General features: G+C 36.3%; 1 protein-coding gene across 2 annotated transcripts in view; it reads right to left on the bottom strand.

The window, feature by feature from the left end:
• SMURF1 (SMAD specific E3 ubiquitin protein ligase 1) overlaps positions 1–27,635 on the bottom strand; it is a 58,870-nt gene that overhangs the window by 22,473 nt on the left and 8,762 nt on the right. For both annotated transcript variants that reach the window (XM_074965146.1, XM_074965145.1), the window contains exons 2-8: positions 5,038–5,076; positions 3,998–4,106; positions 3,254–3,387; positions 3,046–3,111; positions 1,845–1,920; positions 1,058–1,296; positions 169–253 (exon numbers count right to left, since the gene is read on the bottom strand). In XM_074965146.1, coding sequence (XP_074821247.1) covers positions 169–253; positions 1,058–1,296; positions 1,845–1,920; positions 3,046–3,111; positions 3,254–3,387; positions 3,998–4,106; positions 5,038–5,076 — 748 coding nt within the window. The remainder of the gene's footprint in view (positions 1–168; positions 254–1,057; positions 1,297–1,844; positions 1,921–3,045; positions 3,112–3,253; positions 3,388–3,997; positions 4,107–5,037; positions 5,077–27,635) is intronic.

Raw genomic sequence — 27,635 nt, 5'->3', positions numbered from 1 at the left:
AAGTAAGTATCCTGAAGGGATTGAACTGAAGTCAATAAAGAAATCTATGATGATTCCTTATTCTGCTGTCTCTCAGAGTAGGAATCACTTCATATCATCAGCACTTCATGATTCAGCTGACTGCCATAAGATGAAAATAACTGACTTTGTGTAGCTATGAATACATACCTTGGTATCCTGGGGTCATGCCACGTACTAACTCCAGTCTGTGTGTGCAAAAAATAAACCTGTCCCTGTACCGTTGTCCTTTGTTCTACATAAAGGAGGGAAAATATTCCTTAATTATTCTAAATTATAAATTCTTAAAAATCTATAAGCAGTTTCTTAAAGCTATAAGCATATTCTTTTACAACATAATCAGGGAGAGAATAGATAACTTAAACCATCCAGTCTGATCTCTTGCACTTTGGACTCATTAGTATGTTTCACTATCCAACTGCTCTTAATATTTCTAATATCTTAAGTTCAGATCACGATGCCTTGAACTAATTCTCTTCTTTTATAATGTGTTGATTATATTACTATCTTAAAATAAACTAGATAATTGCCTTACTCCCAAATCTGGTGTCTTCTTTTTTCCTAGGTAAGATTTAATTCTCCCTCTCATCTTATCCTCTGATTCTTGTTTCTTTGTTGCCTTTATATTTTCCTGTAGTTTTTCCTCGCTCTTTCCTAAACTATGGGCCTCAACCCTGTACGAAATATGTCACAGGGAAAGCAAAATAGCACTGCTACTCTAGTTTAAAAGGGTTTTAAATGCACTCTCCATGCATAAACATTCAAATTTAGCATTAGCTTTTCTGCAACAGCATCACACCACAAACTCATGTTTAGTTTACGATCAGCGCTAGGTGTCTCTTGCAGTAGCTGTTTTCTAAGCAGTCATTCTTCAGTTTATATCTGTATTGCTTATCTCGTGTTCCTAAATACAGACCATTACAGACATACAGATATTGCCTGTACTAACAAGTAAAGCATGTATTTTATATTGAAATTAAGTTTAGATATAAAGCTCTCTAAAAGACTTCAGCAAATGTACAGTTCCGGAACCACTTACCGTAACCTTCAGGTAGGTCAGGTGACTGATGACCATGTGGTCTATTCTGAGGTGTTTGTACATGACCTCTGACTTCAGGGTTTCGAAGTCGCTGTGCCTGAAGCCTCTGATCTTGACTAGGAGATTCCACAAACCTACAATTCCCTCCACCAGCAGCACCAGTAGTATCTGTATATGGTGCTGGTTCCTCCATGAAACAGCTGAGTGGCCTTCCAGGTCCAGAATCTTCATAAACCGTTCTGAAAGCAGGGACGCTCACAAAATTAACACAAAGGTTTGTATACAAAAATGGCTAATTTTCTTCCTCTCCATTATTTGATTTGAATGAACTGCAACTTCTGTGACACACACTATACCTTACTTTAAATAATTATATATTTTTCATTCATTCAATGTGTGCACACATATTGAATTAAAATTTATATTTATGTTTTTTTTTATATATATATATATATATATATATATATATATATATATATATATATATATATAGTGTGTGTACACTCTATACACACAAATTTCATTCAATATATGTTTATGTGCTTGCACACACAAGTATGTATAAATATATAATTAAATTGTGTGATTAGCAATACACACAAATTTATAAAGAAATGGTCCTGAGATGATATATCTCAGGACCATTTCTTAATTAATTTGGCTGCATTACTATTCACAAGAATTCCCGATTTTATTTTTCCAAACCATAACACATAGCATGAACAAAAATACCATGAATGGAATTAAGGGAAACTAAATACTCAGCAGAATCAGATGTGACACTTACCCTTCGTTCTCCAACAGCCCTCTACAATCTACCACAGAACCTCCTGAGCCTATTCTGTCCCGTGTCTGTAAACTGACTGAAATAGAAAAAGAAATATTGAAGACAAATCCTGCCATTCCAAGAGTGCATCATTTTATCAATAGTTCACATCTGCACTAATCAATATTTTAATAAGTGTTCTTGATTAAGAGATAGTATCTTGATTTCCCAAATGCAAACTACTAGCATCACAGCTCCAAAAGCTAGGCTGAGTCTTCCCTATGAATAATCCAAGCTAGCGTTTACGTGTTATAACATGGATGATTTTTATTTATCAGCATTCACGAAGGTTCTACATCTCTTCTGTGAGTACTGAGTCAAGGAAGCCTGGAACTAGAACTTTATTCACCACTAGATGTCACCACAATGGAGAATTACAATTTTTGCCAATTACATTGCCTCCAGTGAAGAGGAGTCGGGAAAAGAAAGGGGATTTGATTGTATTTTTAAGTTGAAGGCATAGTTCAAAATATTTAAAACACAAAACAATAGAGTAAAATTTGGGCTAAAAATGCTCCGAACAGAGCAAAAAAACAACAATTGATTAGACAAACTTTTTCTTCATTTTTAAGTACCCCAAGTTACAGATCAGGTCACACTAGGAGATGGCTAGGCAGGCACACTACCACAATGTCAAAACAACAATTCTTTATCAGGTGGTATTCTCAGGAAAGTGCCTTAAAAATGGTGTTCTGCAAAATGTTTATATCTCAATATCTTCCTTTAGGGTTGATAATACCAATGAATTCCTGTTATATATCACCCTGGCCTACATGTACAATTGGTTTTCCATAAAGGAAGTTTACCCTAAGTAGCTGTATTAGAACCACCACCAAAATCGTCCATTCCTACTTATTCATACCATTTACGCTTACAATTACCAGCTGGAAGAAAGCAATTTAAATTATGATTAAACAAATTTCAAATGATCTAACCTAGTCCCTGTTCATTTTCAGTAACCAGGACATATAATTAATATTAGTATAAGGAACACAAAAGGGGACTGAAGCAATAAGTGACTTCAGGAAATGACATTTGAAAGATTTTTTTTTTTTTTAGGCAAGTTTTCCCTTTTAGCAACCATCTGAATCTTGTTTTAATCCGAGGAGTTGTAAGTGTGAACTATAACTGCTTCTTTTTATACAGACAGGAATGTTCTTACCCACTATTTGGCCTCGTACTGCATCAGTATCTGTGGGGTTTAATTTGCATAGATCCAAACGCTGGTCTGCAAACGAATTAAAAAAAACTCAACCCAAGCAAATATTGAACTGAAGATAAAAAAAGTTAATATTCACAACTCAAATATATACCACCAAGGACTTTTGCAAAATACATTTTTTAAAATGCATGTAAAAAAATATACTAACATCCAGTATCTTTTAGTCTACTGATGGCATTGGAAAGGAGACGGACACACCCCAGGAAGCCAGCTCCCTGTTTCTTGTGTATTTTCTTGTGATTCCATACACTGATGGTTATAGAATCAGTTTTCCCAACATATCTAGAAAAATATATATTTAGAAGAACAGATTAATTCAAGCTTGTTCTATTATTCTACAGTATTTTCACTTTGCTCCACCTCGACTGAATTCTGATATATTTTAGTCATGTCGCTTTATCATAAATACAGAAACACTTAATCTTGCTACGGCATTAATTAGAGTTCTGTAACTTTGCACAGCATGTTAATGTTACAGCTCTGGTTAATTACAGACAACCTCATTAAAAGGTATGAGACACACGAATTCATTACATGCCAAACTTATTTCTTTTAGATTTATGTTTATTATTTTGAAAACATTTTAATCACTGCAACAAGGAGAATGGAAATAACTTTGATGCAGGAACCTAGCCAAGCTTAGAGTCAAAGCTTTCATGCTGTGTTTGAAACACCTTGATGCTTTAAAATCATGCCTAATTTTTTTTTCAAGTGTCCATAAAGAAAAAGAAAACCCTCCAGGAATATTTTAAGAACCACAAGTTATTATAAAGTCAAGCTTCCTCAGGAAGTGTGGCTCTTCTTGCTAACAAATGGGGGAAAAGGAGGCTTGCACCTGTGTTTTACTTTCCAGATAGATTCCTGCAATAGTTTTACAGAATAAGTAACTCACAGATCATAATGCTGGTTCCACTTGGGGTCTAATGTGTTCTTCACAGTGTCAGTTGAATGGCACTGACCTGATCCGTCTACCACTATTTTTGCAAATGGATCAGGAAGTCCTATGGAGGGGGAAAAGGTACAATTAGAATCACAGCGTCAAATTAATAATGAGAGAAAGAGACATTTTTAATGCATTAGCAACTGAAAGAAAAAAAAACAATCACAAGTTTCAGTTTCAGCAAGTTACCTTTTTGTAATTTTATATAGGGCCAATAAAGCAATGACCATAATTTGACCTTTGTACTATTTTTTTTCGTGTTCAGTTTTCCTTTTTATCCCAATTCTGCCATGAGCTTTTAACATTCTTGTAAGGAAAATTTACAGTTATCCTAAAATTCTTTTCTAAAAAAGAAAAGGAGTACTTGTGACACCTTAGAGACTAACAAATTTATTTGAGCATAAGCTTTCGTGAGCTACAGCTCACTTCATCGGATGCAAAAAAAAGATTTTTTGTGACACAGATTTGCTTAACATAATTCTAACCAGTAGCAAATTTTGAAATTCTTTAGGGGAAAAAATATTAAATACTGCTTAAATTAAAACAGTATTTCATTTAAACAAATACCTTCATTAGTATCTATGCATTTCTATGCACTTCTTGGTATGATGTTTAGGCTCCAGCACTTGTATGGTATTTTATAAGCTCAGAGTGCTTTACAAACATTAAGTGTTACCACCTCTTCTGAGGTCAGTATCACGCCTCTTTTACATAGACACAGAGGTAAGTGACATCAGTGGTAGAGTCAGGACTAGAATTATTGTCCCTCCGCCCGCTCCAGTCTTGTATCTAGGCTGCCTGTCTACATCATATGAACCTAAATAGTAATCCAATGCTACTGGCAAATGTGGAAGTTATCCGTGTTTCTCTGTGAGAGAGTTAGACATGCACAGGAGTCAGGACAATAATAATTTATAGTTTAAAAATACAAGTGTGAGAACAATACCATAAAGCTATTTATACAGTATTAGAAATCTGTCAGTTATACTTACTGAAGAAATCTTTTTTTGCAAGATTCTTGGCACATAATACTGCAAAACAAAAATAACAGATTAATATATCTAAAAACCTTTTATAAAAATATCTTCAACACCCATATTGATTAGACACCAAAAATTCTCAATCTTGATCTTAACTTAAAACTGACCTAGTTAAATATGAACACTGCTTTCTTCTTGCCCTCAAAATTTGGAATCAGCGTAGTCTCTGCATGCACTCATGTACAGAGGCAGTTAAATTAATCCCCTATTGCCTTTACCCTCATACCTCAATGCTGACCACATACCCCCCCCCCCCCCCCAAAAAAAAAAAAAAAAAAGGAAATTTGGTCTTTATGAACTTTTGGCACGAATTGTTTAATACGACAAAGACCAAGTTCAGTATCTTTCAAAGTGTGCCAGTTTTGCTGAACTTCCCAATGCAGAAAGTGCTCTCTGTATTTTATATTTACATACCCAAAAGTGACTTCTCTTGCCTCATGTCCACCCATTCAGATTGTTGGTCATAGCTTTTCAAGCAGTTGTTACTGTACTGTACCAGTAACTTTTTTGTAGAATTTTTGAACCTACCCTCCTACTGAACCCCAGCTTTCTCCACCTCAATCTGCCAGCAAATTCAATTCTTGTATGCAAAGGTATTTTTACATGTAATAAAATAAGATAAAAGAGGAAGGGAAAAAAGCAAAAGCGCTCAAGGCATCTTCAATACAATATCTTTTTGCCCTAGATATAAGACAAGGCCCCATCCAAGGGAACACAGCCAAAAAAGCATCCAATTATCCATGACCTTCTTGAAGGTCCACAAATCAGACATTATTTGCCTCTCCCCAATTCTACAGAAAAGAATAGCAGAGAAAGCAGAAGTGAAGTGAAGTGAAGTAAGGGAAGGGAAAGACTTTGGTCCATCTCCACTTCTATAAGGTCCTCTTCTGTTCAAGACTCCAATCTTAATTCTACTGTTCAATAAGAGCTTTTCAGTATCCAGTCTCAGTTAAAGGAGGTGTCCAATATTCATTAAACTTCTATATCAGGCTAGGAAACATAACCACTGACTGTCAAATATTAACTTTAATATCTTCAAAATATTTAAGTGTTACTTAAGTGAGTGTGTGAGAGAAAGGCGGCTAGCTATAAACTAGTGTCCAATTCATGTATCACTAACCACTTGTTGAGAAGGTCTCCTCTCTGTCAGGATGAGACTTCTGGACACAAATAGCAGGATGCTTGTATAATGCTTATGCCATCACTCTGCCTATCAACAGCTCTCCTCATCTCTTCCCCATCCTACAGCTAACGGGTTCCCATCCTACACAGAAATCAGCCTTAGGAATGTGGGGTCAGACACAGGCATCTTCACCTTGGCTAAGCTAGACTTAGGAGGTAGTTGTAACAAGAGTGTGGGAAAAACGATCTTGGCACACCTCTGCTGAGACCCTTTCAGCTTCCTAGGAGCAATGCCACCAGCATCTGCCTTCAACTAGGAAGTGGAGTAAGAGGCTGTCAAAGAGCAAATATGATTGAAAACAACACCGCATTAAATTCATAAAATGTACAACCAAATGAAACTGTCCAGAGTAGCTTGCTACTCAACTTGAATTAACTGCAAAAATAAACCATTAGCTTTTACATCCTTTGTAGCAACAGGTAAAGATTTTTTTTTTAAATACAATTATCATAAGTGTCTTTTTAAATTGGGTGCTAGATCACAGGATCTTCTTCCATAACCATTCCCCCCTCCCCCACCCTCGAACAAAAAATGAAAAATCTGCAGGTCTGTGAAGCATTGTACTCATAAGAACACTGATGACACAATTTGAAATAAAATAGCATTACAGAATCAGAGTCAGTTACTACGTGAGCACTTAGAGCAAAATTTAATTTTCTTCTATTGCTGGGGTTGATTTGAGAAAAAAGGAGGAAAAACAGAAAAAAGTGAATATGGGAAAAATTAGAGTCAGAAATGTTAAACTGTTAGTTGAAATTTCTAATTAACAAAATCCCTTTAAAGTATGGAGTTGTTCAGCCGCTCACCCCACTTCTCACCATCAATATGAAAGCTTATTGGAGAAGTAAGGGAAAATTTCCCAATATACAAGTTAAAGCCCTATACTCAATCTCATTGTTAAATATTTTCAGACTGACCCAAGTTTTGTGGGGGTTTCTTGCAGATTCCTTCTGCAGAGCTCCTGAATAAAAGCCACTGCAGCTCCTGACTACTGAAAAATTAGATTCTCCGTTTAATGTTTTTTCTTTGCCACTAGCTTTTGGTCTACTGTAGTAGAGTGTTACTGCCAATTTTAGTACTGCCGTCTGTAAAACCCTCAATTTTAGTTAAAGCTATTATTCACTCTAGTAACACAAAATTCCTGCCACAAAACAGTCAATGCTCCAAAAACACCTTCATGAAGCAGTCTCAGTAGCCAGCATCCCTGGCTTCATTCCACTATTTGTGCACTAAACTCACTGAAGCAAAAATGCTTTTAACTGCCCTATCAATGGGTTCACTTACAAAACTCAGATTTTTAAATCCGAGTAAACAAAGAGGTGACAAAGGCACTTGATAGGGGACTGCAACAGGAAGTGGAGCTGGTGATTGAGGAGATGGCTTTCCTCCTCCAGGCTGTGTTTATGTCAGACTTTTTTTAAAAGTGCACTACCGCCAGCAAAACTCTTCTGGCAGGGTGCACTATGGTAGTCTAGCCATGGGCATTGTACTGCCAGAGCGCTATATACCACTTGTAAACATAAAAACCTCACTGCATTTGCTGCAGAAATATTGGGGGTGTTAACCCTGGCATGCTGGCCATTTACATTATGCTTTCCAAATAGCTTCCCCTCACCTTGTTTCAACAGGATATAGTTTTCTTCACATTCTGTTCTGAACTCTTGTGTAGAATTGAGAAGCATTTTTAAATGACTGCTGCATTCCACCCCAAAGGTAGCCTTTACATCCAGATTGTAATATTTTATTAAGGTTTTGTGGAACTACCTGCCAATTCTAGTAGCGGATTCAAAGACCACATGAGCCAGATTTGTAAAGCACTACTGTGGAACCTTATTTGGCAGCAGGTATGGAAAATGTCTTTTCCTCAGCGTCAGTGCTCATTCTGGGTATGACTTTACTGCAGAGTTAACTCAAGTTATCTGTTCAAGTTACTTCTCTTTAATTGGTTGAGCTCAAGTGGGAGTGGCCCCAATGAGAAATAATACTTGAGCTTCTGTGTCCACACTGTTGTCATACTTAGGGCTTCTATTCTTTGGGGCTTATTTCTTGCAATTTGAGTTTTACGTAGATGCCAAAAAATAGAGGAGTTAGGCTTCTCTCTTTTGTATATACTGTAATGAGTAATCTCACTGTAATGTTCCTTCATGCGCTTTTAATGTAGTGCTGTTTCAAACAGCGTTATGTTAAAGCACACTATGGAACCTTTAGTGTGCACCAGAAGGGTTTACATAAGCCGAATAGTGCGCAATACGTTAGCATACCGGCGGTGTTTTAAGCAGAGGTACTTTGAACTCTTTGCCACTGAATTGTAGAAGAACTTGTCCATCCTTTCTGGGCACATGGAAGGAACTGTGGGAAGATACTGCAGGACTAGAAGCACACCAGAGGCACTAACCTGTACCCAGACTACAGAGTGGTTGTGTTAGAAGTTGACAACTTGTGTTCACTTGAGTTTTAGCCTATACCCCTTCTCAGGCCAGTCAACTTGAGTTAAAAGGAGCACTGCACTCAAGTCAGGGCTTTTTGGGTGTGGATGGGATTCTAATTAGGAGCAACACTTGAATTACTTGAGTTAACTTTGCAGTGAAGACAAGTCCTCTGAGAATGGTCACCTCTTCCTGTGCAGAAAGAGGGAAGGTCTTATTGAAAGATGTCTGCAGAGCTAGGTTTTGGTCATCTTTGTGCTTTTATCAGGTATTATAATTGATTATCTTTGTTTGTATAAATGCACTTTCAATTACTGCATTCCAAGAGGTGTTTAACCCTCTGCATTCTCAGTCAGAGGCATTAATCCAGATTGGTGGACATAAGGGTGCAGAAAAGATTTTGACTTGGAAAATACTGACACATCTGACACCAGTCTTGACTTTCCCTCCCTAATCATAGGTCAAGTTAGTTAGCACAGAGTAGGAACTTTAACAGGTCATTTCTATTTAAGCTCTAAAATCTTTAATGCTGTTAAGTTTTTTAATTCTTATTTATAAATGACTACTTGGAAAGTTTCCTTATGGGAAGAGAGGAGTAAAAGTGAAAAACGGGAAGTCCTAGATGCAAAATAACTGACACATTGTAATGAATATTACTGTATACCACACAAGGACATCGGGCTGCAATTTAGTTTACGTTTAGATGTGGTCTACATTACAAACTTATGGTATAACTACGTCGTTTGGGGGTGTGGAAAATCTACTACCCTGAGTGACACAATTATACCAACTGAAATTCGGATGTAGACAGCGCTATGTTGATGAGAGGGCTTTTCCCGTCAACATAGCTACCACCTCTCGGTGATGTGGAATACCTGCACAGATGGGAGAAGCTCTCCCACTGGCGTAGGTAGCGTCTTCACTAAGTGCTACAGCAGCATGGCTGCAGAGCTCCATGTGTAGAAAGCCCCCAGTGTGTCTGAGGTCAGGTGTATACTAAAAGTTTTTGTTGGTATAGCTATGTTGGTGAGGGTGAGACAAGCTATGACCAACGTAACTGCATCAGCAAAAGCCCCTCGTGTATACAGTTATACTGGCAAAACTGTACTTTTGCCAGTACATGCTGCATCCACACTAGGAGCACTTTGCCAGTATAGTTATATCAGCAAAATGCTCCCAATGTAGAGAGAGACAGAAATAATTTTTTTTAAAAATTCAGTCAACTTTGCACTTCAGGGTCTGAAAGATTTCAGAGGGTGGTGTGTATTTAACTTTTCAGAAATCACATACTTGGATCTCTGATATTTAAAACCCAGAGACCAGAGGCAAACTGAAAACCTGTACAGATGTCCATGTAATAACTAATCTGAATATTTTGCAAACATCACATGACTGACCTGCATTAATGATGGAGAATAGTCTTATAACGACGACAGTTCGCTAGTCAGCAAAGAACAGGCTTCAGTGGAAATACAAATCTATCCTGACATTTCACTCCACCTTAACTAAAACTAGAACTCAACTGGGCTACAGGACTGAATCAATACATTATCCTTTACATTTCTATGAAGTTCTCTCTTAATTAACTGCCAAAGGAAGAGTTACTAGATTTAAGATATTTAGGTCTTTTTATGCAGCCCTTTTATGTGGGCTGCAGTGGGGTTCAAAGTATGTTTTTTTTCTGGGTTGAAACTCACTACATATCCATCTACAAACAGTAGGCACCTCTGAAGAGAGATTTAAAAACCACACCTAGAGCGAGTCATTTTTATTAAGCGATAGCTAGCAATTGGGGGGAGGGATAGCTCAGTGGTTTGAGCATTAGCCTGCTAAACCCAGGGTTGAGAGTTCAATCCTTGAGGGGGCTATTTAGGGATCTGGGGCAAAAATTGGGGATCGGTCCTGCTTTGAGCAGGGGGTTGGACACATGGGAGAGTTGGCTAGCTTTCCAAGCTTTTGGAAATATTTTAACCTTTACTGTCCTCACACACACACGCGAAAAATATAGGGCTAAATGGTGGGGCAGTGCTGATTCGTGAGGACTGAGATTAGAGTTCTGAGCAGAACTGTGCAGGAATTTACAGAAGGAATTAGGGGACTAATGTGTGCAGGGGAACAGAATTAGGCCTTTGTGCATATGTGGTGAATTACAGAAATGGGGAATAGAGAATAAATTGGGGGGCATGTGAAAGTTCTCGAATTAATTATATGGGAAAGAAGAAGATTAATTGGTGTTGAATTAAATCAATTTTATTCATTCAAACATACACAAATTTAATTTTGTCAGGAGATATTAGCAGGTACGGAATTTTTTTTTTTTTTAATATTAACTTCCCCATCTGTCCCCCTCGCTACCCACCCATAATTAGTGCCCGATCCAACTTATCTACTAACCTAAATATTTATTTAAATGCCCTCAATTCTAGCTATTGTATCACTTAACGAATGATCCTCCTGTGCCCCAACACAACATAGCCACTCTCACCCTGTGTCCTTCCCTCCACCTCTGTGCCAAGAACCCACCCACTCCCACTGCACAATTACTATTTCTGTAACAGAAATTCAAGAAGTCAGAAGTGACTTGTTAGTGCAGCCACTGCTCCCTCTCCTGGAAGCAGATCAGTTTTTGAAAGTAGGAGTTTCCTTTGATTCCCGTTCACCAGCCGCACTTATTTAGCCTCTATACTCAATTCCTACCCAATACCTACTCCTCTTATTCAGTCACCTTCTTACCTATATGTTCCCCCCCTTAACTGTCTCCCAGCCTCACAAAACAAAAGAAGACAATTTAGATCTTTAATAGCGATTTTTAGCCACAGATCTCAAAGCACTTTTCAGTCTTATCAGTATTCCGATTTTACAGATAGGTAAATGGCAGAGCGGGGAACTGTCCCCAGATCTCCCAATTCCCAGTTCAGTGCCATATTCATTGGACTACACTGCCTCCCTTGACATTTCAGGGGAATACAGCCACATATTCCCACTGCATAGTATACTATTCTCAATCTTTTCCTAAGTAACGTATCCATCAGAACCACAACAAAAGTGAAAACAAAGTCAGTCAAATTTTTCTTCCCTCTTTTCTAACAAATGGTTCCAACAAATCTGACCAAGTGAATTCTTTATGAAATGCCCACAAATTATCTTTCAACTATTTGAGAATACATTATGCTCTCATTACACCATTGTCTTCTGTCAGAGTCTGGATACAATATGTATTTTGAGAAGTGAACAACTAAGAGACTGGTTAGAATTTTTTTTTTTTACGTGATGTATATACAGGGAATAAAGTTCAGAAAATAAAGTGCAAACATCCTAAACGCAACTTCATAGCTGAGAATTTAAACAAAAATCAGGAAATTCAAAGCTACAATTCCAACAAAAGCTGTAGTAATATTCCCTTCCATATATGCAGCATATTTCTGATTATGCTGTTAATTTTATGCCCTGATGTAGAAACAATACATCCAAGTTACAGTTGCTATGGTAACCACAATTTTGGATTTCTTGTGAGTTTTATTTCTTAAACCATAAAATTATATTCATTTCCACTCAATTTAAAAAAAAAAAATACTCTGACTAGCAATGTTTATCTGAATGGTTTGCACATATCTGATCATTCTCTGAAACAGATATTGATGTGCACAGCTCCCCACCATTGCCATAAAATTAAAAAATTTGTTGAAAGGTCAAGTGTTGCACATATGCAGCACATAATTTTCTTGAAATAACATCAAAATCTTTGAGAAATAAGCCCATGATGAAGTTTTAAAATTAGCTGTTTCTGTTATCCAAGCACTAAAAACATTCTTAAAGCATGAAAATATCAAGCGCACACAGCAAGTCTGAGGTAGAGCTGGTAATCAAACTCAAGAGTTCTGACTCTTGCCCCATATCTTAACGTTATACCATACTCCCAGCCTTTGCTGAACAGCAAAACAAATAATATTCCAAAAAGTAAGCATCTGACAACAGCATCTTTAATCATAACTTCACCAATATGCATTTGATTTTTACAAATATAGGTGCGACAGTGAATGGTTAATTCAATACAAAATTTGAGATCTGAACACAATACAGGTACCGATTTTAGCTATTAAAATTATCTTTAGGTTCAACCTTTAAATGTAGTTCTTTCCTATTTATGAAAAGACTGAAGCTACATCTTTAAATGACATTGGGATCCTGTACGTGTGTGGAATAGAAAGGAACAATACTAACAATGATGCAAAGGCCATTTATCAGTTTGTACTAACTTTTAATATTAGGAAGGCAGGACTATTTGTTTCTTTAAAAAAAATTATGGAAATCGTCACTTAGATATGTTATATGAATGTGCTTTAATTACCCATCTGTTAATGTTATCAGTATTCATTCAAATTATTTAAGATTTTTGGCAGAGTACAGAACCACCTAAACAAAAGGGCTGCCAACTGCAGACAGCATTCATTTAGTAACACATCAAACCCACAAGAATATTTAGGCAAAAACATTCTTAATTACTAAATATATAGATGGGGGCCTGGACTCCCCCTCCCCTTTAATTTTCCAGGAAATCAAACATTCCACAAATACAAACTCTAGCCTTAAACTACTCATCCACTTCTGAATGATTACAAACACAACTGTACAGTGAAATTCATGCAAGACATAAATGAGTAACTTTCTAAGGACATGAGAAATAGGAAAAGAACCAAGTGAATATCCAAAAAGCTTTCTTCCAAAATTACTTTGGAATTCCTTTGTACATATTTAGCAGAAAAGTGTTTACAGAATACTCAGATAATTTACATAGCTATTTACTGGTACAATGAATTTAAGATAATATTCAACCTCTTCTTTCACAAGTTTGAAAGCTCTTCAAATTTCTCAAAAACTGATTTTCTTTAAAAATATGTATTTTTATAAAACTTGTGTGTAGCAGATCATTTGGGTGCTAATTCAAATATGTAATGGTCTTCTGAAAACCTACATACTAGTTATAAAATGCACCATTTTGGATCTTGCTCTTTTACCAGATACGCTCTGTTCTCCCTTTTGAAAGCGAAGGGCTCAGCCAGCCACTCTACTAGTATAATTATGTTTTTGTGACCAATTCGTGAAACACAAATGACAAGGGTCGAGTTATGTGCACACAGCTGCTCTCTCTCTCTCTCTTTTTTTTTTAAACAAATATCTGTGTGTCAACCAAATTTGAGAGTCCTTACAAAGAAACATCTTTCTTTGTCCCTTGTATACTGGGAAAACTTGGACGGCTATATATATTGTCCACAGAGCAAAACACATTTGAAATGGTGACAAAAAGAGAACCACATGCCAGCTTATATAACTCTGGCAAGGGCAAAACATGGTTAGCTATTATACTTATTAACCAAGTATTATCTTTGACCCTGTTTACACACACACACACACACACACACACACACACACACACACAGAGTTAAGCGCCAAATAAATTATCTCATCAGTAAAAATATAGCAAAAACCTGACTGGTCATAGGCTTCAAGTGTCCTACAGTGGAAAGCAGAAGCCTCTGCATTGAAGCTGTTGAGAAAGTTTATTTAAATATAACAAGACAACAGCCCAACAGCGACATTATAGTATTTCCAAATGGTCAAAGCTCTAAAACATCCATCCAAATGGCAAGCATTTTTTTGCCATTTCAATCCTGAAATCTTCATAAAAAAGCATTTTGCATCTCAGCCAAATAATGCTTGGGATTTATAGCCCTTCACATAGACTATATCAAAAACTACTTCCAATTTTAGATGCTATTTAATTTACGTAAAGATTGTACCAAAAAAGAGACAAGGATATGATTCAGAATTCCATATATATTAAAAATCAATTGTGAAATTAAATTTTATTTTTCAAATAAATGGAAGACAACAACAGAAAAATCAGGGTCTCTTATGTTGAATCAATACAAGAGCAAAAGTATTTAAATGAAAATAAGCCTATCTGGAATTTTTATAGACAATACTTTTTTTGGTACAGATTAGTGTCTGGTTTTCATCAAACGCTCAACAGGAATGTTTGCAAGAGCTTAAAAACAAACAATGTTATTTTAAAAATGTATGCAGTTAAGCCATCTGTAAGCTGTAAACTATGCAAACTGCTAGTTCATCCCATGAGAGTTTAAATGTATCACTTTGAAAGATTTCAGTTAAACAACTTGCATGGAACATGGTCTTAAAGTAAAAATACAGGCATGACTTCAGTCAAAGCTTGGCACTCAGCTGAGCAGACCTAACAAAAGCTGCTATGTAATGCACTGTGTAAAGGTGGCTAGCAATTGGCTTCTGCTGAAACTATACATCACTTCGGATGATGGAATCAAGAGCCACCAGAAAGAAAAAAGCTTTTTAACTGGGGGAAGCAAAGAGTAAACTTAATTCTGCTAAAAGATACCATTATAAAGTAAGAGAGGAATAAACTGACCCAACAGCAAGTGAAAGTCCATGGGAGATCTATATAAATAGACTGAAACCAACACACACTCTTGTAGATTCAATTAATGACCTGGAACCAACAGGGATATTCCAACTTTCAATTACAACCAATTCTTTTGATGGCAACTAATACTATCCAAGGTACTTCTATAACCATCATAACCACAGTATCCTAGCACCCCCTTTTCCCTAAATTCTTTTAAATCACTAAATACATTCAAATGAAGGATTTCCAGTACAAGACATCAATTTAAGAAAGAAGGAAACTTCACTCTGTAAAATATCAGACACAAAAACTTTAAGGCCAGATTTTGAATATGTCTAAACATGAAACAAATCTCCAGCAGTTAATCTTACACCAACTAATTATTGGAACTAAGGGTTATTCTTTAAAGTAAAATTATAAAATAAAGTCTCTTAATCTGACATTACTACTGGAGTGGCCTCTAAATAAATACATAGTGAAGTACTTTTCAAGAAGTCCACATTCCATGTTCTCCTTTTTTTAAACCTATAGGATTTATTTTGCTTTTACTTACTATTGTATATAGGTATTAATATTGCAGCCTCCATTTTGATATTGAGTACCGTAAGCAACCAGTGGTCTGGGATTTTCCCCTATTTCCTAGAGTATATACCTGGCTTTCACATTTATATTTTAGTAAGAAAGCTATGGCGAAAAGATGGCTTTTACATTTCCATCTAAATGTAGTAAGACTACTTATCAATCCTTGTGATAGAGAGAATTCCAAAGCTATGGGCCCCACTGCCAAGGCAACTCTGTTCCCTGCTTCCACAAATTTCACCCTTGTTATCAACAGTTCCATTGTTCCTGATAGATACAGCTGTCTGGGTAAGCATGACAACAAGGGGGACAATTTTTGAGGTAACCAAGCCCCAGCCCATTGAAGGCTATAAATATCAAGATCAGGACATTAAACCCAGCATTCAGTGCGGAGCTAAGAGTGTCCAAAAGACTAGGATGAGGTGTTCATACTGATCTGGGCTACTTAGCAGATGGACAGCCAGTAGTTGAACCAGGTGGACTTTTTTCATCAGTGTCATTTTCCTTCCTTGGTACAGTGTGTTGCCATACTCAAGCCAAGGGTAACAAATGCGTGGATGACCACACATCCAAAGGATGGGGCATGGCCTCCTGGCCAATAGAAGAAATTATTTTTGGCAGCTGATGCTATCTGGTAATCCAGTATCACTGGAACCTAAAATCTGTATACCAACATGGAACGCTGAGAATAATGTCCTGGTGCTGGCTAGCTCTTCAAAGCATTTCTCTTCCACCGCCCCACCAATATTTTTTCCAGGTACAGTGTCACACAGCCGGGTATCAAGGCACTGATACTGCTCAGACACTAGCAGCTAGACAGGGGTACTGTTAGTTTTCAATATGGAGAAAATACACATACTGGATACAGTTTTAGTTATTTCCCATGAATATAACTTCATTTCACAACTATATGAGTGACCGGCCTTGAATCCCTGTTATATTTATTTTAAGTTGACAGTTGTGTCATATGTCATTTGAAAGAATTCCCGCAGATTAGTAATAAAGTCTTAGATTTTATCTAGGACCGTATCAAGGTATTAATGACATTCACACTTACGACCTTCAAGTGCAAGATTTGCCTATCAGCTAGATTAGTTTAAAAGATTTATCTATAATTCTAAAGATTTTAGATTACCTATTTTTTGATGCACAGCTAGTTACTATACATGAGATCCTGATGAACAGTTTCAACCCCTGCTGATACTGAAAGATCAGCTTCTTAGCACAGATATACTGCCTTCTCTTCAACGTAGCCCTTTCTAAAACACTCAGCCAAACAAAGTGAGCCTGCCACATGAAGCTATTGCAGCATAAACACACTGAAGTCATTCTAAACATCATTTGGATTCCTTCCTGTAGGAAAATAAGTACTAAAAATGGAGAAAGCCATTTTCATTCATTACCCACATTTGACCATGTCTACATCTCGAATGAGGCTGTGTTTGAAAACCAATATCAATCACTGTTCCCTCCAGGACCCTTCCAACTGTGGCTGCACATAGTTTAGCCATTTGTGCAATGGACACAGTCAAACCCCATTTAATACTGGACCCAGGAAGTGTGATACTGCTCTATAGTCACATTGCCATGGCAGCTAGACAGAGACAGACCTAAACAGTAAAACTCCACCGATTCTATACACTGGCACCAGACAGAACACCTAAAGTATCAGATTAGCGGTCAAACATCTATTAATCAATTTTGGTTTTTATTAATAATCCTTGATAGCCACATTATTTCTATCAGAAGTAGAAAACAAGGCATAATTTTCTTAAGCCATTCCCAGAAGATTATAAAAATGCACAGCCAAATCTGAAGACTAAGGCCTATATTTTTCAAACTTAAGTGTCTAAAGTTGCACACCAAAAATCTATTTTTAAGTAATTGCTCTGATTTTCAGAAGTGCATTGATAACTCCCACCTATTTCAACAGAAACTACAGGCACCAAGTTTTTGTTTTGTTTTTTGGTAAATCAGACCTATTACCTAAGCACCTAAATACGGAGTTAGGTGTTTGATTTTTAGGAACTCAAGTTTGGAAGTTTTAGCATTAGGACGCAATTTATTTCTCAAGTCTTGGGAGGTAGTGAACAGAAATTTTCTGCAACAAGACATCAAACAAGATGAGATTCTTGGCAACAACTTTGATTTTGAATATAAGAAGTCTCTTGATTAAAATATTACTCGTAATTGAATCATTACAAAGTTTCAACTGTCAAATTCTGAGATTTATACATACTCTATTATACATCCCCAAACTATCGTACATTACCTCCATTTACCGGTCCAAATTACTGTAGTTTGGCACAAAGAGCTTAAAACTCTTATTCCCATTACTATTTGGACACCTATAGTTCTCTAAAGATCACCACTAAAGCCTTCTTGCTTAGAGCTGAAAATGCATAGAAAGTATGGAACAAGTTGTCTATAGTATTTCTTTGAAATCAAATTTCTCATTCATCCCCCAATTCCTGATCCTTTTGCAGAGTCTATTAATCTTAATATAAAAATCACTATTCTCTATGAGATAACAGCAGCTAACCTGTTGTAGGAAATACCCGTATATAATACCATTTTCACTGGATTAATATCAAAATTTCTAATATCTGGTAAACAATTAAAACACTTTTGATTTAGAAGCAAGCATTTTTTTACTTGGCTATTGTAAGAATAAGGCAGTAGTGTGCACATAGAGATTTGTGTTTTCTTGATAGACAAAAATTAAAGGAAGCATACACATATACTCTCTATAGTCTATCTCAGTGATCTGTGGGTCACGACCCCATTTTAATGGGGTTGCCAGGGCTGCCTTAGACTTGCTGGGGCCCGGGACCAAAGCTCAAACCCAAGTCCAAGGACTTCAGCCCTGGGCAGCAGGGCTAAGGTTAGAGGCCCCCTGTCTGGTGCTGAAGACGTTGGGGTTTGGCCTCCCGGCCTAGGGCAGTGGGGCTTTGGCTTTGCCCCCTCCACCTGAGGTGATGGGGCTTGAGCAGGCTCAGGCTTTGGTCCCTCTCCTGGGGTCCTATAGTAATTTTTGTTGTCAGAAGGGGGTTGCGGTGCAATGAAATTTGAGAACCCCTGGTCTATCTAAATCACATATCAGTCATACAAAGAGTAAATCCCTGAAAGCACTTTGGTTGGAGTCATATAAATGCTTGATGAACCAAGTTACTGTACATCAATGCTTGTCTGGTTTCCAAACAGTAAATGAGATGCATTTCCTGGTGTGGAAGACACACGTGACTATTTCTGTGCCTGAGGAAATGTGGGTCAATAAGCATGCATCCTACTGCTGAATTTGCAGACTCTCCAGAGACTAGCAACAATGTGACTCAGGAACACTAGACTGTCTGCAGGCACATACTGTACACATATTAATGAGATTACCACTATTCTGTTCCAATGCTGTTCACGCTACACTAACACATATCTAGCACTCATTTGTAATACATAGTCAAGGAATCCAGCATGTGTACCACAAAACACTGTGTAGCTGACCTTCACACTCAGTTGTGCTAAGCATCACCTAGGAAATACAAATTATATAGAAGACTGACAGGCATACCACAAAGATATAGAGCCACTGAAAAAACAGCTTACACCTATTATATCTTGCCTCTTTTCTCCATTGGAGTATAACAATTCAGAACTGCTAAGATGTTCATTCCTTTCAGCTAAGGAGAGGTGAAAGGTAAATAGTGTGTAAACAAGGTACTATGGGCAGGAGGCGGCAAGCTGAAACATTTTGTACAGAGTACTCTAAGCAGTTGGAGCCAGAGAGATAAGCCATTCCTCCCCAAATATTTTCATTTGTCTACCGAAGAAATTGTCTGGCAGCATGAGATGAACCAGTCATTTACCTCACAAAACACCCTGGTAACCATTTCCTCCAAGCTTGATTTTACAATTAGCATCAAAGGCTTTGCAGTCTTACATCATATTGATACCATTCTTCACTTACATTTACAAAACTATTATCCTCGATTTTAAATATATATTTTATTTTAATAATTTTTTAAAAACCTAGTTCTTGTGCAAGCTAAATATACAAAACAAGAAAAACATCTGAATGGCATCAAATTAAGATGTTATGAAAAGAAGGCTTTTATTTAGAATAAAGTTGTATCAGCCAGTGTTACTCTCTTGTTCCGCTAATTATATAGGACAGCATCTATTTAAACAGCCAAGTTAATGACTTCAAATGTGATCAATAGTCCCTGTTTGTACAGCATAGCACTACTGGCAGTCACCAGGGCTGAACAACAAAACAAAAACTGGTTACACCAAATCTACCAACTGAGATACAATGGGAATAAGAGAAATGTTTTCAGAGTAAGAAGCAGATCATATTTTCCATGTTTGCAGTTACAAAGATCCCTGCTCACCTCTCATTTTAGAAGACTGATCAATATCATCCCACTGTCTATGAACATTACAGAATTGATACAAGCAAACTATGTCTCTTGTATGCATAAAATATTTATCCTTATTATTCTGCTCACAACCTGCTTGTGAGTTTAGTGAACTCAAGCATAATTTACAACATGGATACAAAATGATTCCAATCTGTATCCTGTACCACATAGCTATGTTAAATATTTAAGTTTGTTTTCAGCTCATGCTCTGCAGGACATGACAATTCCCTGGCATCTGAGAAACACAGTAAGCCCTTGGACCACAAGCATTAGGTTGTCCTTATCCTCACTGAGCCAACTGTGAAACGCCACTTAAAGCTATTAGGCTACATACTGGAATGGAATCTGGAAAGACAAGAAGAATCCTCTTAGAAGCAGATGGAGAAGGATAAGTGTCACTGCCTAAACTTTCCATCAAAAGATGCTAGAAATTTTTTACCTAAGGACTGATTGCAAACCAAAAAGAACAAAATGACAATCCAGTTCAGGATGAAAGCAATAGATTTTTATAGTGTTATAGTCAAAGCTTTCTAGCTAAAACTTTTCAACTTATGCCATAATTATTTTCACTGCAAAGCTAGTTTATTAGCTTACTTTTCCATATGCATAATTATTAAAATATTATGACTTTCTGGATACAGCTTGGCAGCTGAGATCACACTTCTGTACTAACAGGATACCACCAATTTAACTGACCTCAATCAAATCTATATCTACAATGGATGAGAACTGAAGAGACAACTACTGCTTTAATGTAGTATTAGGATTGAGATCTTAAAGACATAAAATTGAGAAATTTCTAGTGTTACTGCTATTAGTAAATTGTTCTTACATCCAAAATCAGTGTCCAATGAATGAACAAATTATAATTCCAGTACTACTTTGAAATGCTCATCTGGAAGGTGATAAATAATTGCAATGTAGCTCCAATGAAAATATACCAAAGCTGCCCCCAACCCTGCAAAAATATGGGACTTTTGGGTCCAAAGAGAAGATGCAATATTTTCAGAGATTACATAATATTAATTTTGCTGTGTTTTCCATGGGAAATAAAGTTAACAGAGTCAAACCATGCTAAGATTTGAACTAAAACCTTATAATTAATAATTTTTAGAAGTTAATTGAGAAAACCTGTTCAGTAGAAAACGAAGGATTTTTTTAAACTGGCTGAACAAGCAAGCATATTATATTTCACATGGATGGTTAACATATACAATGCTAATATTCTAGCTCAAATTAAATTAAATATGGAGGAAAGTATTTGCTTGGGTTTGAGTTTAACATTCCTCTAACTAGATATTTCATTTACCTCCACAATACTCCATTAAAACAGTCCCAATGAACAGTTCAAATTAGAGAGAGAAACAGAATTACAAAACCATCAACATAAAGTTCATGCTACATCCCTGGAGGCAGTGACTGCTACTAGACTGCTGCAATGCAGAGTATAGAGACTCTCAGAAAGATGGGTTTCCTCATTATACTTTCAACCTATTGAATGTACTTGCACTTGTTATGACAGCTTTACTATACATACTCAATCATTTTAAAAATTACACTAGCAACAGAATAATTTTAAATTGTTCTTTTCCACAGAACAGTCCAAGATATTCAATCCTAACCTACTGCTTCAGTTCATGTCATATTCATAGTTCTCATATCCCAAATGTCTGATTTCTAACCCAAACATCTAAAACAAAGGACACACCTAGTTAGAACATGTAACACTAAAACTGAAAGGATGAAAAGAGCCAAATCAGGCAAAATTCAGTACACAACCGATAAAAATTTAACTTCCGTATACCACATTCAAAAAAGTATGAAAACATTGTTCCACTCCTTATTAGGAACACACAAAGAACACTTCAAAATGAAATAATATGGTGTTTAAAAAAAAAGCACAAGCTATTCTAAACTACTGCAGAATGGTAGAAATTTGATGCATTGTCCTGAATGTGAACTAGTGAGATCTTTGTAGAGCACTTTGCGCATGTAAAAAAATAATCAATATTTGAAGGACGTAGTGGGAAAAGATAAATTAAATAGTATTCTACCAAGACAACAAAGAGGGGTTCTAAATGTCGTGTCAAAACTGTTCACCTGAAGTAAGTAGGAAATTGTCCTAGTGACTGCTATCAATTTCTGCAAAGTCAAAGCTTACATTTAAAAAATTAAGTTTCTATCCCTTATGGTTATGAACATAGCAGTTAGGGTACCTTCTGAAGTCTGCAGACAGATAGCTCTAGAGCACCTCTGCTCTTGCTTACAGCATTGCCAAACTGAGGAAGAGTGCAATCTGACCAGAACTGCCTTTTTTCACTGCTGCTATATAGAACTAATGAATACCTATAAAACTGACAGGTATCAGCTTCTGGTTCTCTGGACGAGTCAGGCTGGCCAAAAGTCTTGCAATAAAGTACCTACTGATTCCCTGGACCACTTTTTCCAGCCTCCTACATCTAGACTCCATAGTCCTAAAAAGAAAAATCAGACTCAAGACCAGGTGTGGGACTTCCAACATGATTCTTTCCATTGCTACAACCATAAAAGGAGCACCACTGAGGCATCTGAAAGCATAACAGTCTTATTTAACAATTAACTGCTGATTGACAACTGCGTGAATGCAGAAAAATTCCAGGAAACAAGTAGGTCATTTTGTTTTTTCTTGGTACGCGGATTACTACAGTGAAGCTGTTCTGTCAAAAATGTATAGAGCCTTTGGATCGATCACACAAATAAGTATTCCAACAACATTTATATCATTTCACACCTCCGCAAATGAACAGTAATTCTTTCCTTTGGTCTCCCAAAAGTATGAAGCTTTTTCTGTGTACAACATTTGTATGCTTAGTAGCTTGAAATAATAATAAAAAAGTGGTACTATTTTCTCTGAAATTTTGTTTTATTCCCTCTCTTTTACCCCATCCCCAGTCAGCTAGGAATAATTCTCAAATCTGTTCTAGTTCAGCTTGGAAGTAGAGCTCACAGGCTTGATAAGCATGCAGAACAGGAAATGCTTTGGATTGCAGACTACTTAGAACACTTATTTTCCCAAGCAAGTTTTTACAAATTCAGTTTGATGGGTAGTTTTATAATTTTTAATTTCCACTAAAGCATATCAAAACACTATGGCTAGACAAGTCAAAGAAGAATGAAAATCACTACCGTGGCTTACACCACTATGTGAGTTTCAAACAATCCAGATACAGGGAAGCAAAACTTGCTCCGTAAATACTGGTGGACCTTTGCTATTGAACGGAGGCCTCTAAATGAGAGGGCATTTAATTTTTAAACTAAAAACTGAAAATAACAGTGACCTTTTAAATTTTTATTTTGTTTCCAAAAGTCCTGCAATAGATGAGGCAAGAAGGTTACTGCCAGCAGGTGGAGCGAGTAGACAGGAGAATTACAACAACTCTGATTATGTTTGTTGCCCATATTTTTATTTTTATATACACACATTCATACACACACAGATCTAAACAATACTTATTGAATAAAAAGTGTTATGTTAATACAACATTCAAGTTATAAATTTAACCTTGAAGTCAAGAAATGAAAAAAATATGCTGCTCAATGTAACATTAATTTGCCCGTATTACCACAAACACTTTAAATGACTAGTTACCGTTAAATGTATACTTCACTACACAGTATGTAAGTGTACATTAATCTTGCAAAGAAAACTATCATTTTCATTTTCTGATATGCTTTTAAATTTGTAAACTTAATGTTATATTAATAAAGCTTTTGGTTTGCATTTAACTTCTGAGTTGAAGAAAAAAACTCCCCCACACATTACCAAGTAAATGCTTCATGCCAGTACTAAATTTCACACCTGAATTGAATAAAGTGATGAAAGAAGGGCAAATATATATCTTTGCTGGCATCATGGTCCAGGGGACAGGGAATGGACTGTGTGTCAAAAGAACTGGGTTCCATTCCTAATTCTGTCACTGATTTCGCTGGGCAATCTTACAAAAATTACCCCTTTTACCATTTCACATATCTGCACCTCAGTATTCAGCTGTAAATTGGGGATAACAATCATTTGTTAAGCTTTTTGAAATATAAAGGAGATAAGTACCATTGCTGTTTGGTGGTAGAGAATTTTAAGTCTAGGTTAACAAAGCAACAGTATATCACTTCACATAGTGGAGGTGCTCTTCCTAATGGAAAGAGGTTTTTTAAAATCAAGATCACAGAATTTTCAGAAAATGTCACAGATCCAGAAAATTGTGGCACGTTACTATTTTTGCACCCATCAATTTCTTCTTTCCTTGATGCTAAAGTGTTTGAGGAGTCTACTATTTCAATAAGACATTTACAAACAATGAGAGTGTGCATAATATGAAAATTAGAGATAAGAGAACTGCCTGTTAAAAACAATCACCTTAAACAGCTAGGTTGACCTTATTTGTGGCCATCTTAAAGAAAAAAGAGGGACACTGCTGATATTTCAGCTATTGTCTAACAATGCCAAAGTAAATGCTACTTCAAGAACCCAACAAAACTGGCAAACATTCAATACAAGGTTAATATCACAACACGAGCCTGTGCTCACATACCCTGGTCAGAAGAAAACAGTTCAGATCCATAGGCTTGGTCTACACTTCAAAAAAAGTTAGATCAACCTAGCTACATTGCTCAGTGCCATGAAAAATGTCATGCCCCGTGTGATGCAGTTAGGTTGACTTAACCTCCACTGTAGACATGGATAGGTCAATAGCTACCACCTCACATGGAGGTAGATTAACTACATCAATGGAAAAACCCCTTCCATTGATGTAGGAAGCTTCTACACTGTGATGCTGCAGCTGTGCTGCTATAGTGTAGACAGACTCTTGTTAAACAGGGTTTCTCCATTATTCTTAAAATAATTTCTTTTAACAATCAAATATTAATTATCCCTGAATCTGACACACATTTGAACTGCATGTGTAAAACTGGAGTTCTGCATTGTAAGCTTGAGTGTAAAATCATATACTGATGTTTCCAAAGACTTCTAAAGAATATCTGTCTAAGATGTATTCAAAAAAGCTATTAACACTAGTCATTGTTGAAGAATGAAGTTACATAATTTTCAGTTAGAGTGCAGCATCAGGTCCATTTAAAAAAAACTGTTATATACACTGATTAATCAAAAACACACAAATATAAATTTACCCAACTTTCTCATTATGATTATCTTTGGGCTGAAAAGCAAGCACCAGGAGATTTCAACCCAAAATATACCGATCACTGTAAAGCATATAAATTACATAGCTGGATTAAGTACTACTAAGCATTTGTGATTATGCATATAAAACCGCTATTGACTTAAGTAAATGTAGCACAAGCCAGGTACAGTACATTTAGCTCTTCACATGCATTTAAAAATCTGGACTTTTTAGCCTCTGCACTTTCAGTATAACAATTAGGAGTGTTAGTTTCACAAAATGCTCTCTCTTTTCAAAAAGCTTTTTGGGTAGTATTTACCATGGGATTTATAGTAAATATAATAGTATCGATCAAAGGCGCAGAGTTTTCAACCCAGAGTTTTCAAGAGCATGGTACATACACTGGATGCAAGCCAGGCACCACTCAGCATCTGAAAAAAAATTTCAGCTTTACATTAACAGTCATCTTGAGTACAAAGTGAATCAAATGCCAGCTGTCTAAAATACATTTCCACAACTTTCTTTTATCTAGAACTTAAAGAGAATGATATAATGTAAAGATTTATTGTAATATACTCCACACTCCGGAGACCAAAAAGTTTACTATTCAAACAAAATATATTACCTCCTTTATCAACATAATCAGATTTATCTTGCCATTTTGTAAAGGAAACAAGAGATGCAAATCTTCAGATAGTAATATGCTGAACTACAGAGGCTTCAGATCAGTGCTGCACTTTATTTTAATCTAATCATTTGAGTGAAAGTATAATCAGAAGACTGAAGTACAAAGATACAAAAAAGCATAATGAGCATTCTATACTTTTCCCCAAAAGTACAATAATAAACCCCCCTTTATTGAAAGATGCTAAATTGCAAAATTTACAAGGAGAGACTATCAAGTTAAAAAAAAAAATCACTCATCTGATTTTTTTTTTTAAACCTATATTACCGATAAGAGCTCAGATACTCTATCTTTTACTTTTCAGCTTATTTTTTGTATATTTCATTCTCCTGCATAGTCAGTCTCCCTGTTTGTGTAGATCTTTTACAGTCATTGGGGAGAGAAAAAAATCTAAGTATTTGGTAAATATGACTAAGATCATAAACACTGGCAAGGAAACTTAATGACACATAGTATATCTGAAATCATTTTTTAAATTGATAATTTTGAATTGACAGTGTTCCTTCAAACTTACATTGTTTACATCACACTCTAATTGAGTATTAGAAATTAAAGAATAAAATAGAAAGTTACTATAATATAAGTGCCTAGCTGCAGAGGATTTGTCACAATTTCAAGAAACCATAAGAGCAAGAGTCAGACTCATGGATCTTAAAACATTTAAATTGCTTCATCATGCCACAGCCAGCCTAAACCTTTGGGTTCACTGATACATGATGCTACAGACATTCCTCAGCCAATTAGAATTCCTTTCAGCTGCAATGGAGGAGAACACAGCTGGAATTGATGGAGTAGCATGCATCACCACATACTCATTTTAATTAGGCATTATTTTAACATTATTCTGAAACAACCGTGGATTGTTTTATCCACAAATAGATGGACAAACATTCCAAATAAATACGTTTATTAAACTGCCTTACTACACACAGTAATTTCAATATCTTTAAAACAAAAAAAGAGGTTAAAAAAATCTTGCTCTGCCTACTCTACCCATCTATGCTCTGAGTTTGGTGGCCTTAGGGATTTCTGTCTACTGTGCTTACAGTGACCTTGACAACAAGCCAGTATGAATTTTGGCCTTTAACTTGAAAAAAATCATTTGCTGAAGAGGAAGGTATCAAGCTATTTATACCCCTTTGTGAGATTTTTTTTTTTTTTAAACAGTTTTCTTCCCAGAATACAACCCTACTTTGTGACACTAACTTGACTTAGATAGCAACATATCTTCCAATTTAGACACCCCAAAAATATTTCCAGGATGTGTCTCTCTCTTTAAAAACAGAATAATTTAATCCATACAAACACACACACCACAGAAGGGTGGGGGAGGCTCAAAATGTTGCCTTTTCAGGTCTACACAAGGAGTTACTGGGATGTGAGAAGAGGCAGAACATATTCCGATTTCCCATTCAGAAATTACTAAAATGGCACTGCAATTCTCTTATCAAATTGTCTTGAATCACAATTTACAAGCAGACAGTCTATTTAACTGGAGTATGGAATTGCAGATTTTCCTTTTTCAAAAGGAAAGCTAAACAAGGTTTTAGATTCAAGTTTCTTCTCCTACCATGTACACAGACCTCATCTACACTGAGGCACTGGTGAAAATCTTCCACCAACTCTATCAATACTAGCAACAGTGGGAATTCTAATGTGGACTG

Source organism: Natator depressus, chromosome 10 (assembly GCF_965152275.1).
Source record: "Natator depressus isolate rNatDep1 chromosome 10, rNatDep2.hap1, whole genome shotgun sequence".
NCBI classification, from domain to species: Eukaryota; Metazoa; Chordata; order Testudines; family Cheloniidae; genus Natator; species Natator depressus.
Note: the sequence above shows the minus strand (reverse complement) of the source record. Positions and strands in the feature narration are given on the sequence as shown.